Source organism: Lepidochelys olivacea (genome assembly GCF_965140295.1).
Source record: "Lepidochelys olivacea isolate rLepOli2 genome assembly, chromosome: 1".
NCBI classification, from domain to species: domain Eukaryota; kingdom Metazoa; phylum Chordata; order Testudines; family Cheloniidae; genus Lepidochelys; species Lepidochelys olivacea.
In genome coordinates, this window is record NC_140411.1 from 4,510,227 (window position 1) to 4,524,541 (window position 14,315).

The window sequence follows — 14,315 nt, forward strand, 5'->3', positions numbered from 1 at the left end:
TTGAGTTGAATTAGTTTGTTACTGTTAGTTGCTAAAAGGCAATATTTCATCCTTGCTGTGTTCGTCAGAAGGAGAATGCTTCTGCTGCTAGTCATATGTCAGCAATGACCAGTACGATCATTTCTTTCATTGGCGTAAACTATTCTCAGCAAATTCTGTGTTGTTGCATATACGCCCTAACACAAAGCATATTTTCTGAAAGTTCCTCTTCCAGCCTTTTGCACAGTTTTGTTTCAATCAAGTTCAGCTGAGATAGCAGTCTTTCAACTTCAGCATTGCTAGAAGGTAGTGACAGCAAAAACAGAGCAAATGAGCCAAGTTCACCAAAGACTTTGTCCTCAGCAGCATCTGTGTATTTGAGAACCTCAGTCCAAAACTGCTTAACTTGGTTGTCCTGAGTATGAGGCCAGTGAACCACTGGCAAAACTCTCCATTGCTGCTCCAACTTTCCAGTGTCTCCACAAAACAAAGGCAAAAATGAGATCAGCCAATCAACATTGTGCAGGGCTGAGCAGAGTAGAAGGACTTAGTACTGCAAGTGATTCAATCACCAGGATGTTTGGTGGCCATCCCTGTTTCACGACAAACCCCAACATGAAATTTTGACACCAATTTTTGATGCCTTAGAAGGCGGGAACGGTTAGTGTGTGTTTTGAAAGTCCAAGCTGAAAAGCGACAACCAAATGAACTGTTAAAAGTGGTAAGTTTTTGACCCAAAGGTGACGTTGTAGTTAAACACAGTGGTCCAGTTCTCAAAAACACAAAGTTTCATAACTCTCACCAACAAGCTCTAGTAGAATGTCCTCAATTCCTGCAGAAGCTTTCCTGTATTAGTTTCCCCTCCAGGCCTCCTGAAGGATTAGACGTAGAAAAATCAGGTAAATTTTATTCACAAGATTGCTGCACATATGATAATAAAACATTGCTTCCATTCATCCAAAGTGATCCAGGCCCTATTCAAACAGTGACTAATGGAAAGCCACCATGAGTCAGAAAGCTGCAGTATATTCTGGTGGTCTGGAAGTCATGGAAAGGCCAACAGACAGGGTGTGTGGGGGTTTTGGGCTGACAGGTGATGCTGAAAGAGGTCAGGGAATGATCAGAGAGAGGGAATTCAGCAACCGAAAAAACAGTGCTTGGTCATAGAGTGATAAGACCTTAGATGTGAGGATGTTCTCACACTGTGAACTACCAATTTGCTGAGCTTAGCCAAATTGAGACAGAGCACCCTTGTTTAACGAGGAGATCTCCTTTCGCACTCTTGTCACACAGGTTTAAAATCAGTGGCCCCAGGTGATTACATTCTGCAGGTGTATTTGCCCACTTTGTCACAAATCTCTTTGGTTTTAGCTCCATAAATGATAGGGTTGAGCATGGGGGGGATGACAAAATAGAGGTTGGCCAAGATGATGTGAACCTGCAGAGTGATGCCCTGACCAAACCGGTGTGTCAGAATGGAGAAGAGGGAGGGAGGATAAGACGTCAACATCACACAGATGTGGGCTGTGCAGGTGTTGAGGGCTTTCTGGTGGGCTTTCTTGGAAGAGATTCTGAGGAGTGTCCTGATGATCAGACAGTAGGAGAGGGCAATGAGTGTCAGGTCTAAACCGATGACTACAAATCCTATAATTAAGCCATACATCCTATTGACTGCGATGTCCCCACATGATATATTTGCCACAGCTATGTGCTCACAGTACGTGTGGGAGATAATGTGGTTTGCACAAAATGGCAGCCTGCTCAGGAGCAGGGCCAGGGGCAAAATGAAGAGAACAGCTCTTATCAAACCCACTAGCCCTAGCTTAGCTATTTGTGCGTTGGTGACAATGTTGGCATATCTCAGAGGGTTACATATGGCAACATAGCGATCAAAGGCCATTGTCACGAGGACAGCTGAGTGCATAGCAGAAGCTGCATGAAGGAAGAACATCTGGGTGAGGCAGCCACGCACAGTGATGCGTTTCAAATTGAACCAAAATATACAAAATGCCTTTGGCATCACGGAGGTAGACATGCCGATATCTGTGAGTGCCAGCATGCAGAGCAGCAGGTACATCGGCTTGTGCAGGGTCTGCTCTTTGCCTACAACAAACAGAACGGTGACATTTCCCAACAGGCTGATAATGTAGAATATAAAGAAAGGGATGGAAATCCAGATGTGGTCAGCTTCCAGGCCAGGGATGCCCAATAGGATGAATGTTGAAGTGCCAGAAAGGGGGAGGTTGAAAGTTGCCATGAGATGATTGACGTGTTGATCAGGCTCGGAAATGCTCCAGGTGCCTGTGAAGGGAGAGAAGCACAGTGAGGGGGGTTACATGCTTTATAACAAGTACTACACTAAATATTTTATAGGTATTACCAATCTAGAAAGGGGGGTGAGCAGTGAGGTGACAAGATTTGCAGATGACAAAAGATTATTTCGGTCATAGTCAAGTCCAGAGAAGTCCTCTCAGGGAGCTAACTAACCAGGTAAATGGGCAGCATGATGGCAGATGAACTTTAATGTGAATAACTACAACATGTACGCCCATTGGAAGCAAAAGCTTGAATTCCTCACACACCTTACAAAGTTCTAATTTAACTGTATGAACGCAGGACAGGGTCCTGGGGTCATGGTACACAGCACTGTGAAACCCTAATCACAGAATTTATTAGTCTCTAAGGAGCCACAAGTACACCTTTCCTTTTTGCGAATACAGACTAACACGTAAACCATGGTAAACATATAACACGTAAACCGTGGTAAACACAGCTGCTACTCTGAAACCTAATCGCAGAATGAGCATGGACAGAAACTAAGCAAAACATTGGGGTACAGGAGGAATGAAATGGGGAATTGTACGGAAAATACACTGCCATGAGATTAATATTTCACCCTCCCATGGACTCCTCTGTGTACTCCAGGGCATGCTTCTCACACAGGAAACTTTAGGATACAGGGGTTCAGGCAAGGGCAACGAGAATAATCAAGAGCTGGGGAATCTCTCATATGGAGAGAGATTGCAAAGACTGGGATTGTTACCTTACAAAGGAGATGAATAAGAGGGGATATGAGAGAAGTCTGTAAAATACTGACTGGTAGAAAGTACATGGAGAATTTGTTCCCCCTGTCTTATAACACAAAATCAAGAGGACATTCAAATAAACTGAAAAATGGCAAATTCAAAACAGATAAATCAAGAATGCTTTCTTCACTAAATGACTCATTGGACTGAGGAACTCATTTCCACAAGAGGTAGTTGAGACCATAAACTAAGTAATAATCAGGAAAGGTTTGGACATTTACATGGATTGTGACATTATCCAGTTAGAATACTTACAGCTAAATAAATATTTTGGAAAGCCTATACACCCACGTGTTTCAGGGCCTGAGATAGTCTTTAGCTGTGATGTATTCGGGTGACAGCTTCATGACGGACAGGTCACCCCCCACCCGAATCCACCCACTGCTGGGTTTCTTCTACCTTCTTCTCCAGCACCTGGGGCTGTTACTGTCAGGGAGAGGACACTGGGCTAGATGGACCATAGGTCTGATCCACGATGCAATTCCTGTGTTCAAAAGGAGCCAAGTTTCCACCATGGAAACAGGCATTATCATGCTGAGCTATGACTGTGCTCAACAGAATGGGCACAAAGGACACAAGAGTCTTGGTATTTAGGGCTACAGGCCTGCACCTCTGTTACTTCCCTTGTGTCTTTTGTTGGCACAGTTTCATGTTGGCACCCAGCTTTGTGTGAGACATAAGTTACAGGTGTAAACCGACAACTGTAAGCAGAAACGTGTCAGCAAATCAGGTGCTTACCCTTCTCATGCCTGAATATTGATGAAGTTTGTAGATGACTCAAAAATTTGGGGACAGTAAATAATGAAGAGGATAGTTCCATGATTCAAAGCTACTGGATTGGTTTGTAAACTGGGTCGAAGCAAACAATATGTTTTCTAATATAAACATGTAGATAGATACCTACATCTAGGAACATGTAGATGATGCTTACATGATGGGGGACTCTCATGGGAAGTGCAGTGACTCTGAACAGGATTTGGGGGTATGAAGGAATAATTTGCTAAACATGAGCTCCCAGTGTGATCATGCAGCCAAAAAGAGCCAGTGTGTTCCTGGGATGATAACCAGGGGAAGCTCAAGGAGAGGTAGAGAATTTATTTTACCTCTGTATTTGCACTGGTGCGACTGCTTCTGGAATCCTGTGTCCAGTTCTGGTGCCTAAAATTAAACATGGATGTTGATACACGGAAGAGGCCAAGTATTATTAGAAGGTTAGGAAACCTGCCTTATAGCAATGGATTGTCATCAAGTCACCCCTTAACCATCTTTGGTAAACTAAATAGACTCAGAAATCTCAGTCTGCTAAGTACCTACACAGGGAACAAATATTTACTAATAGGCTTTTCAGCCTAGCATACAGAGGTGTAACATGATCCAATGGCTGGAAGTTGAAGTTAAAGAAATTCTGCCTGGAAATAAGTTGTTAATTTTTAAATGGTGAGCATAATTAGCCACTGGTACAATTCACCAAGGGTCTTGAAGGATTTTTCATCACTGAGAAAGTTTAAATCAAAGTTGGATATTTGCTCTAGGAATAATTTTGGGGAAATCCTCAGGCCTGCGTTATACAGACCGGATGATCATAATCCCCTCTGTCCTGGGGATTATTATTAACGTGTCCCCAGGAGTTGCCTAGAGGCATTTTGCCAGCAAGCTTGTGCCTGAGATTAAGGAAGGCATTTATTATTTTCATGGTGATGGCACCTGGGAAATTTACATTAGATGTGTATTTCATGAGGAAGAGAGATCTTTTGAGGCACTGCATGGATGAATGTTTTAGGAGAGAAAAATAATGACTTGACCACATGAAATCCTTGCTATTAATGACTAACAGAGGTGGCTAACAAATGGGCCCAGAGCATCCTGGGTTTAATGTCTGTGTTCCAGTTGCCCACTGCTTCTGGCAGCTGGCAGTTGCTCCTGAAAATGAGTGGTGTTTATATAGGCCCTGATATGTCCCATAGTTGCCCACTCTTGTTATACAATGTGCATACTTCTCCGCTTGTGCATTGTTCCTGTGCAGCAGTCCCCGAAGCCATGCACATTGTGTATGAATGCACCAAGATCAGCAGCAGACGTGCCTTGGCATTTGCCACTCCCTGTGTGGGATTTCTCACTGGTGAGACACAGTCACTGGTCTCCCTCCAGACAATGGAGAAGGTGTCACAGGAGGCACCTCACCCACTGAAGAGGAAGAGTTGTGTGTGGTGTGGGGCAACCTGGAACGTGTAGGAGCCAGGGACGGCTGGGGAGTGTTACGAATTACACCTGGTAGGACACGCACACAAATACTACGAATTATACCTGGTAGGACACGCACACAAATGCTACGAATTACACCTGATAGGACACGCACACCAGTGCTACAAATTACACCTGATAGGACATGCACACCAATGCTGCAAATTATACCTGATAGGACACACACAGTTCGAATCTAGGCTGAGGCACAGAAACAAAGTCCACAACTGCAGAGTTCCCAAAAGACACTAAGTTTATTATGCTCGAGCGTGGTGCCCCCCTGCTAGCCAGGAAGGGACCCTAAATACAGATTATACAAAGGTTATATACTTTTTAGCAAAGCATGTTGCCCTTGTGCATCGGAAACCTTAGCCAATAAACAAACCCTTGTCTTATCTACCACCTATCCCTGCTTGGTGCATTCCTCGTGCTATACCAGTATGTTAATTACACAGCATGGTCCTAAAGCCATGCATCAGTAACTTTTATTATCAGGATGGGAGGCCTCGCATCAAGGCCAAGAGACAGGGAGTTAGAGACTGACAAAAACCAGATACTGGGAGTCAAGGCAGGCTGGAGACAAGGAGGAGGATTTTCACAGGGATTCAGTATCTAAGGATCACTCCTCCTGGTGTATGATGTGCTGGCATTTAAACAATGGTGGGCCCCAAACCAAAATGAAGTCACATGTGCTAACTTTTCCTTAACAGTCCTCCCTTTCTTTTTGTACGTCAGTAAGCTATATTGGGGCTGAGTAACTGTGCTGCAGGGTTAGCAACTGCCGACAGCACATACTGCAGCATTGCAGGCATACAAAAAATAATGCAAAAACAATAACAGCCATGAGGTGAGCCAGTCCCAGACTTCCTGGAATCTGGCGCTGGTAGTGTCGAGGCTTATGTGGTGGAATAGGGCTGCCTGTTGCTTGAGGACGTGGATGTCAGTTTTCACCCTATGGTGCTGATTTACAAATACGCAACAGCTTGAATTGACCAGAGCACAAACCCCGCCCTGATTTGCAAGGAGATAATCCAGGGCTAGGCGGTTTTGCAATGTAGTTTGGGATAGCTGAGTGACTTCAATTTGAAGGGCAGAGAGAGCATCTGCAGTAGCATTGGCCATTAGTTCCAAAGCAGCTGAAATGTTAACTATAGCTTTTTCCAGCTCACCTTCTTCCAACCATGGCAGAAACCAACGCACAAAGGAGCGAAAGCCTTTGGGCCATTGAGAAAGGGGGTTTAAAGGAATACTTCGTCGGTCCCTCCATACTAGATTGCGGATCTCTCCCCGGGTCAGGGTCTGGTGTACTGTCACGGCGGGTATTATAGCCCCTAAGGTACATGTACCACACCATCCTGCTGGGAGAACCTTATAGGATGTGTGATTGCATAACCAATACCAGCCAGACCCCTTGGGTACCGGCCACGGGGTCCTGGAGTAGGTAGAGGGGCTTCCCGCACCAGAGCTGATTTGGGTGGTGTCCTTGCACCCTACAAAATTCCCTACAAAAACTGTATTTTTTATGCCCTTACGTCATGATACACATAAAGCATAATTACCCTGGGCCACCATATCAATAGACCATATTTGGATTGTAACATTCCAGTTAAATGTAGTGTTTGCCCATAGCTGAGCTTGGAGTGTTTGATTAAGGGGGATAGGTACCCCTACCAACGGGACCCCCTGACCTAAATATGTGGGGGTACGGATACAAATCCAACACTGCGTTCGATTTACACCCTGTTTGATAGCACAGGTTAAATTCAAGAAGCTATTGCCCTCCCATCCTTGTACTGGACTTTGCAATAGGGAGAGGACCCCCCAGGCAAACCATACTAATGTCGACATTCTCCCCTGTACTATACAAAAAACACTACCCCCAATGTAAGTCCAATAAACAGGAACACAAAAAGTCCTGGTGGGCTGTGAAGGTCCCAGTAGCTGGAAAGCTTAGTCCATGGGTTGGTCGTGGTGTTCATTTGTGAAGTGGCTCATCCAATGGCTTGTCAGGGTCAGGTGGGGGTCCCAGCGCCAACTTAACGTAGCTATGATGGATCCAGGAACCTTCACCTGCAAAGGAGTGGTGGCAGATGGTGGGAGTAATGTTCGTTGCTGTAAGGTGTTTTTGGTATTTATACTTGCCTATAAGCACAGTTCCAGCCTCTGGAATAAACCCACCCCACCACTTTACTTCACATTCCCAAGAATACGTTCCGCAACTTTCTCCCTGCCAATGTACAATGCTCCGTCTTTGCCATCAAGGCCAATTCTCAGTGTCTTTTGCAGTCAGGAATCCTTGGATTTTGGTGGTTTTAGCAGAGCAGGTGTTTCTTTTTTTTTCTTGGAACAGTCATGGTTTTGCATTATACAGGGGAGAGGTTACTAGCACGTCACCCTGTAGTGCTTTGGTTTCTTTAGCAAATACTGAATGCAGGTTAGCTTTGTCAGTGGACAAGGGAGAGGTTACTAGCACTTCACCTTGTTGTTGTTTTTTTTTTTTTTTGCTGTTCAAAAGGAGGAAAGAAAAAAAAAACCCAGAAGGAGGGACAGACTGATCAGTAGTCGAAGTGAAGTCATCTCGAGGTGGAGGGGTCTTTTTGCAGTAAGAAGCATGGGTCTAGGCAGTCAGTCCTTGGCACTTCACAGCGGTGTTGGTAGTTAGCAGGACTTAATAAGGGCCTTTTTAGCATGGGGCCAAAGTAGTCTTTTGTTGATGGACCTTTATGTAGACCCAGTCACCTGGTTTTAACAAATGGCAGGTTTGCTCAGGATTCTTGAAGCACGACTTCTTTTACCTGTAAATACAGAGACCTAACACATTTCATTAATCTCTGGCACTGTGTTGCAGATCTCACAGCTGCTTGGGCACATTTAAGCCCCCCTCTTTCTTGGCTGTTAGCCAAATCCTAGCTCTGAGTAGTGTCCTTGGGTAGGCCAGTGTCTTATCTTTGGACCGAGCCTGCCAGCTACAGCGTTGAATTAGCTCGTCCTCCGTTTTATTTTTTTTTCTTCTTGGCTTTTATTAACTTGCAAAGGAAAATTTTACTTTTTACTTATACACCTTTGTTTAAAAAGGAACACATGTACATTGCCCATTATACAGCACTTCAGTCTTATTGTATAATGTATGGCACATACACCCTTCTAGGAAAATGACTTTATTACAGAGCTTTGGAGCAACAAGCCAGGACAAGCACACCCACTTTTGAGGAGCCCACTTGTGTCAAGGTTCCTCCCCCACTCTGAACTCTAGGGTACAGATGTGGGGACCTGCATGAAAAAACCTCCTAGGCTTATCTTTACCAGCTTAGGTCAAAACTTCCCCAAGGTACAAAATATTCCCCCCGTTGTCCTTGGACAGGCCGCTACCACCACCAAACTAATACTGGTTACTGGGGAAGAGCTGTTTGGACGCATCTTTTCCCCCAAAATACTTCCCAAAACCCTGCACCCCACTTCCTGGACAAGGTTTGGTAAAAAGCCTCACCAATTTGCCTAGGTGACTACAGACCCAGACCCTTGGATCTTAAGAACAATGAAAAAGCATTCAGTTTTTACAAGAAGACTTTTAATAAAAAATAGAAGTAAATAGAAATAAAGAAATCCCCCCTGTAAAATCAGGATGGTAGATATCTTACAGGGTAATTAGATTCAAAAACATAGAGAACCCCTCTAGGCAAAACCTTAAGTTACAAAAAAGATGCACAGACAGAAATAGTTATTCTATTCAGCACAATTCTTTTCTCAGCCATGTAAAGAAATCATAATCTAACACATACCTAGCTAGATTACTTACTAAAAGTTCTAAGACTCCATTCCTGTTCTGTCCCTGGCCAAAACGACTACAGACAGACACAGACCCTTTGTTTCTCTCCCTCCTCCCAGCTTTTGAAAGTATCTTGTCTCCTCATTGGTCATTTTGGTCAGGTGCCAGCGAGGTTACCTTTAGCTTCTTAACCCTTTACAGGTGAGAGGAGCTTTCCCCTGGCCAGGAGGGATTTCAAAGGGGTTTACCCTTCCCTTTATATTTATGACAACTTGGTACAACCTCTGGTGTCCAATAGCTTTCTTCCCTTCCCAGCCTTCTGGCTAGAAATGTGAGGTAGCCAGAAGCATCTCATGTATAATATGGGGAGTGGGTTAACCTTTCATGTCCTTGCTTTCAAAGACTGTTGGTGTGCAAATTTTAACAACAATTTTTTTAATTAAAAGATCTGGCCAATGATTTTTTTTTCTTAAGCAAATGTATTAAACTTTAGTATATCACATTTTTTGATATTATCCAAACACTTTGTATTCCAAGTTGAATAAAACAAGTATCTGCATTTTCATTTAACCCTTCTATTTAGTTTTAAACTAAACTGTTCTATGAAAAATTAAACACAGCAATTTTGTCCACAAGACAAACACCACAAGACAGGACATAGAACACAGAACAGAATTCCTATTGTGCCAGTAAATTCATGAGATGTTGAATTGCTTTTCAGCTGGCATCAGTTTTTTCTGATTTTCTGAAAGACAAAAAAAAAAAACAACAACACAGATCTACCTCTTTTGGGCAGCCAGTCATTGCTTAAAATATTTACTTTTTATACAAATACCCTTCTTAATTGCAGGCAAAACAGAGGAATTACCCATATTTTCTTGTATTTGTTTTATAGGCAGCCCAGGTTTCAGTGGCCTCTACCTTATTAGTTAGGTAATTTACATTAAAACAAATTCTTTCTGGCTTGCTTTTGGATCCGCAGGTTAAAGATTTTTACTTTAAAAAGGGCACAATAAACTTTACCAGACTTTTGATTGCCTTTTACTTTTAACTCCTGCTGTCAAACACACAGTGACCTGAAAAGGAAGACACCACCTATTGTAGCCCCTTGGAACCTAATAAGATATTAATTAAGTAGCACTGTATAATTGCATTACTTTGGAAAAGGGCCCATTTTTTTTTCCAAAATGGCTGCAAAGAAACCAAGAATTCTTTTTCTTTCCAGTATTTCACAAAGTTTAACTGCTTAATTCTTTCCAGCAACTAAAGAGTTAACTTCTTACTTTACTTTCTTAAATCACTTGCTTATTTCCCAAAACGACACCCAATTAACTTAGATTTTACCATTTCAAGTATTATTCCGGGATTTACGTTTTCCATTCCTGTAATTATTTACTCCTCTTTTTTTTTACTATGACCTTCAAGTTTCCAATCTGTTTTCCAATCTCTTTATCTGTTTCCTACCTGCTTGGGCCTGATTCTGTTTTTTTTCTCTGAACTGTCCCTTCCATGAGCACCAGCTTTGTTTCACTACCAAATTAACAAGGAGGGTGGGCTTCTTAACTAGCCCCCAGCCCTCCTGGTCTCTTTTCTTAAATATTTTCACTTAAAAGGACTACCCGAGTCCTCCCCACATGAGGCTTGTCACCTGGACAGAAAGCATGGCCAATTGGCAAGCAAGGAGGTGACAGGCATAAGTCAGAAAGCCGAGGGTAAGCCGGAGGAGGGGCAGAAGCAGGCATAGCACAGAGTGGGGCTGGAGACCCCTGAGATGAATAAGAAAAGGAGGAGGAAAGAGGACGTCCTTTCACATGCGCATAAACCCAGTTGTCCCATACATACCAATAATCCATCTGGGCTGGAGCTTTGTTCTCCAGCCTCCTTCTAAGCGCTGTTAATGTATCCCCAGCAAAGGACACATCTGGTGGCCATTTAACAGATGTTTGAGTTGTTAGTGCTGGCCACTCAACCTTACATAAAATAACAGCTTTCTTCCTGCCTAACCCATGGGTGCCAGAAATATTCCCCCAGTTCTCGAGAATTTCAGACAAAGGGGTCCCCTTACTTACACTCTGCCCAGAACCCATAATGGTCTACCAAAAGAACACAAAATGTGCCACCTTATCACCTAAGCGACGGCTCACACCCCCCTCTTGGGAGTTCTCAAAGGTGAACTCACCCTGTGCCGGCTGGAGCTGCCCGAGAGGAGGAGTGTAGTCTCGCTTGTTGGGGCGAGCCTAGAGTCCCTTCGTGGTCGCCAAAACTGTTACGAATTATACCTGGTAGGACACACATACAACTGCTGCGAATTACACCTGGTAGGACACGCACACAAATGCTACGAATTACACCTGGTAGGACACGCACACAAGTGCTACGAATTACACCTGATAGGACATGCACAGTTCGAATCTAGGCTGAGGCACAGAAACAAAGTCCACAACTGCAGAGTTCCCAAAAGACACTATGTTTATTACGCTTGAGCGTGGGGCCCCCCTGCTAGCCAGGAGGGGACCCTGAATACAGATTATACAAAGGTTATATACCTTTTAACAAAGCATGTTGCCCTTGTGCATTGGAAACCTTAGCCAATAAACAAACCCTTGTCTTACCTACCACCTATCCCTGCTTGGTGCATTCCTCGTGCTATACCAGTATGTTAATTACACAGCATAGACCTAAAGCCATGCATCAGTAACTATTATTATCAGAATGGGAGGCCTCGCATCAAGGCCAAGAGACAGGGAGTTAGAGACTGACACAAACCAGATACTGGGAGTCAAGGCAGGCTGGAGACGAGGAAGAGGATTTTCACAGGGATTCAGTATCTAAGGATCACTCCTCCTGGTGTATGATGTGCTGGCATTTAAACAATGGTTGGCCCCAAACCAAAATAGAGTCACATGTGCTAACTTTTCCTTAACAGGATCATGGAGGAGACACTGGTGACCAGCATGCTGTTGGAAACAGGGCAACCTGGAATGGGGAAGGAGAATGAGGACACGGGGTCAAAATATGATGGGAGATTGAAACAACTGAGGAGCAAAGAACAATGGTTCCTTTCACCAGTGAAATGCCAACCATCACGAAGAAAAATTGAATTTCAGCATCTCTACTCACTTGTCCATGAACTCCCCACTCTCTGTCTCCACAACCACCAGTGTTGACCGCTTCTCTGTGTACATCCACCTGCCTGCCCCCAACAACCTCCAGAACTTCTCTGTGTACATCCACCTGCCTGCCTCCACAACCTAAAGTGCTGACTGCCTGTTCAGTCTGTCCCCCACCCTCCCAACTTCCAGCCCGGCCACACCGTGATACCCCTCACCCAGGACCAAAGCCAAGTGACAGACCCCACAGTGACCGATCACAGCAATATCTCCTCAGAAGAGGTTAAACTCAGTGTCGGCCTGTTCCGGGGAAAAGGAGGAGATCACCCTGAATTGCCTTTCTAGGGGCTAAAGGATCCCCAGCAGCAGCTCAGCCTGTGCAGGGAAGGGGAGGGACAGACCTGGTGGGAGGGAGAGAGGAAGTTGAGACTGAACGGAGCCAGCTTGAGTAAATTTTCCTCAAATTGACATAAAGCTTGAATGTATTGCAGCCCATTACAAACCCAGACACACCTTCCTGAGGCTGCTTTTCCATGTTGTTAATTGCTGATGGTGCCACAAGACTGTAGTAGTTAAATCCGTTCGTGTTTCTGATAATATTAAACAGTTCAAGTACCATGCTGGTGAATTCCTGCCCAGATAGTTCTTGGTTTGGGCCCTGGAACCCTTTCTAATCCCTCAGCAATAACTTTCATTAAGAAATGGGAACTCACCGAAATCCACCCAGCATAGAGAAGAAATCTCCTTACGGCGACAGGGTGTGGGGTGTGAGTGAGACAAATAGATGATGTCACACCCAAACTTATATAACATTAACATATGGTGGAAATCCTTTGTTCCAAAAACAGTTCCAAGTCTGGTTTGTGGAAATATATAGGTACCCAAAATGGAGTTCAGTGGTCTGGTCACATGCCCTTGCCTGCACTGCTGGGTCATAGCAGCCATTATCCATAGACTGTCTGGAGCATTCTCAGGAAGGCTCACCAGGTGGGAGATAAGCTCATTCTTATGTTCTTATCTCAGTTTCCTTTTCCTTCTCTGGCTGCTGGACCTCATAGTCGATGGAGCCCACATGCCTCACTACCTCAAAAAGATCCCTGTCATGGAACCAGTAATTTGAACTGCAAGCTTGGTAGTAACAATAACACTCAGTCACCCAGTTTGAACACTCACAGCTGCACCTATTTGTAAAGGCTGTCTCTGTACTTGTGCATTTAACAAAATTCTTCTAGCAAACACCCACAAAGTCTTGAGGCCATTTCTGAATTGAAGAATGTATCAGACTATGTTTATTTCCTGGTGTCTTTTCTGTTCCAATGGTAGATCTATGTTCTTAATCTCTTTACAAGGGTAAAGTGAAGTCGGGTCCTCAGTTAGGAAGGATTTGTTGGGATATTGCCACCCACAAAAGGAATTTCATAAGCTTATTTGCTCATTTGGCTCATAGCCAGGATGCAAGGACTATGGCTTCAGGGCAACTAATCTGGCAGCATGACTTTATCACCAATCCATGCTTGTGGTCTTTCTTTATAAGTAACATTTAGGTCTGATGAATTAGCAAGTTGCCTTATCTGTGAATACTGGTAACACTGCAGCTCCAAGGACAGAAGCATTGAACAGCCTGAACTGCATTACCGAGGCAACGACATGCCAGCCTTCAGCACTTAACAAGGGCCGGCTGACACTCTGAGCCCAGAGGTGAAGAACTCTACGGTCTGGAGCAAGTCAGGGACTGTTGTGACTCCTGCCCAAAGTGCGGCCACTGCCTCAGTCCCTGGGGTTCCACCACTTCCCCATTCACTGCAGCGAGTTGTTCAGAGGCCTGGCTAAGGAAGTCATGGTTTCTGTGACTTTCAGAGACCTCTGACATTTTCCCCTTCAACCCTGGGCATCGGAGCTAGAGATGTCAGCCAGTGAGGGCCCCTGGGTTCTCAGCTGCCATGAGTGGCCAAGGACCCAGCAGCTCTCAGCCACTGTGGGTAGAGGGCGGGGCCTTCAGTTAATTTTTGACTATTGCCCGTGATCTGTCCATGACTTGTACTAAAAATAACTGTGACAAAATCTTAACCTTAGGAATGGCTAATCATCTGGTCTACCCTTCATTCCTGTACAAAATTGCATCATGGGCCCAGA

General features: G+C 44.3%; 2 protein-coding genes across 2 annotated transcripts in view; one reads left to right on the forward strand and one right to left on the reverse strand.

The window, feature by feature from the left end:
- Window positions 1–14,315, forward strand: part of LOC311515999 (olfactory receptor 52P1-like) — a gene marked incomplete at both ends in the record, with an annotated part of 160,942 nt that overhangs the window by 114,842 nt on the left and 31,785 nt on the right. The window lies entirely within an intron of this gene.
- LOC311515974 (olfactory receptor 52E2-like) lies at window positions 1,298–2,236 on the reverse strand (the record flags this gene model as incomplete). The annotated part of the gene is made up of 1 exon (XM_084619537.1): window positions 1,298–2,236. One exon carries the CDS (start codon window positions 2,234–2,236, stop codon window positions 1,298–1,300), a length of 939 nt encoding a protein of 312 aa, XP_084475663.1.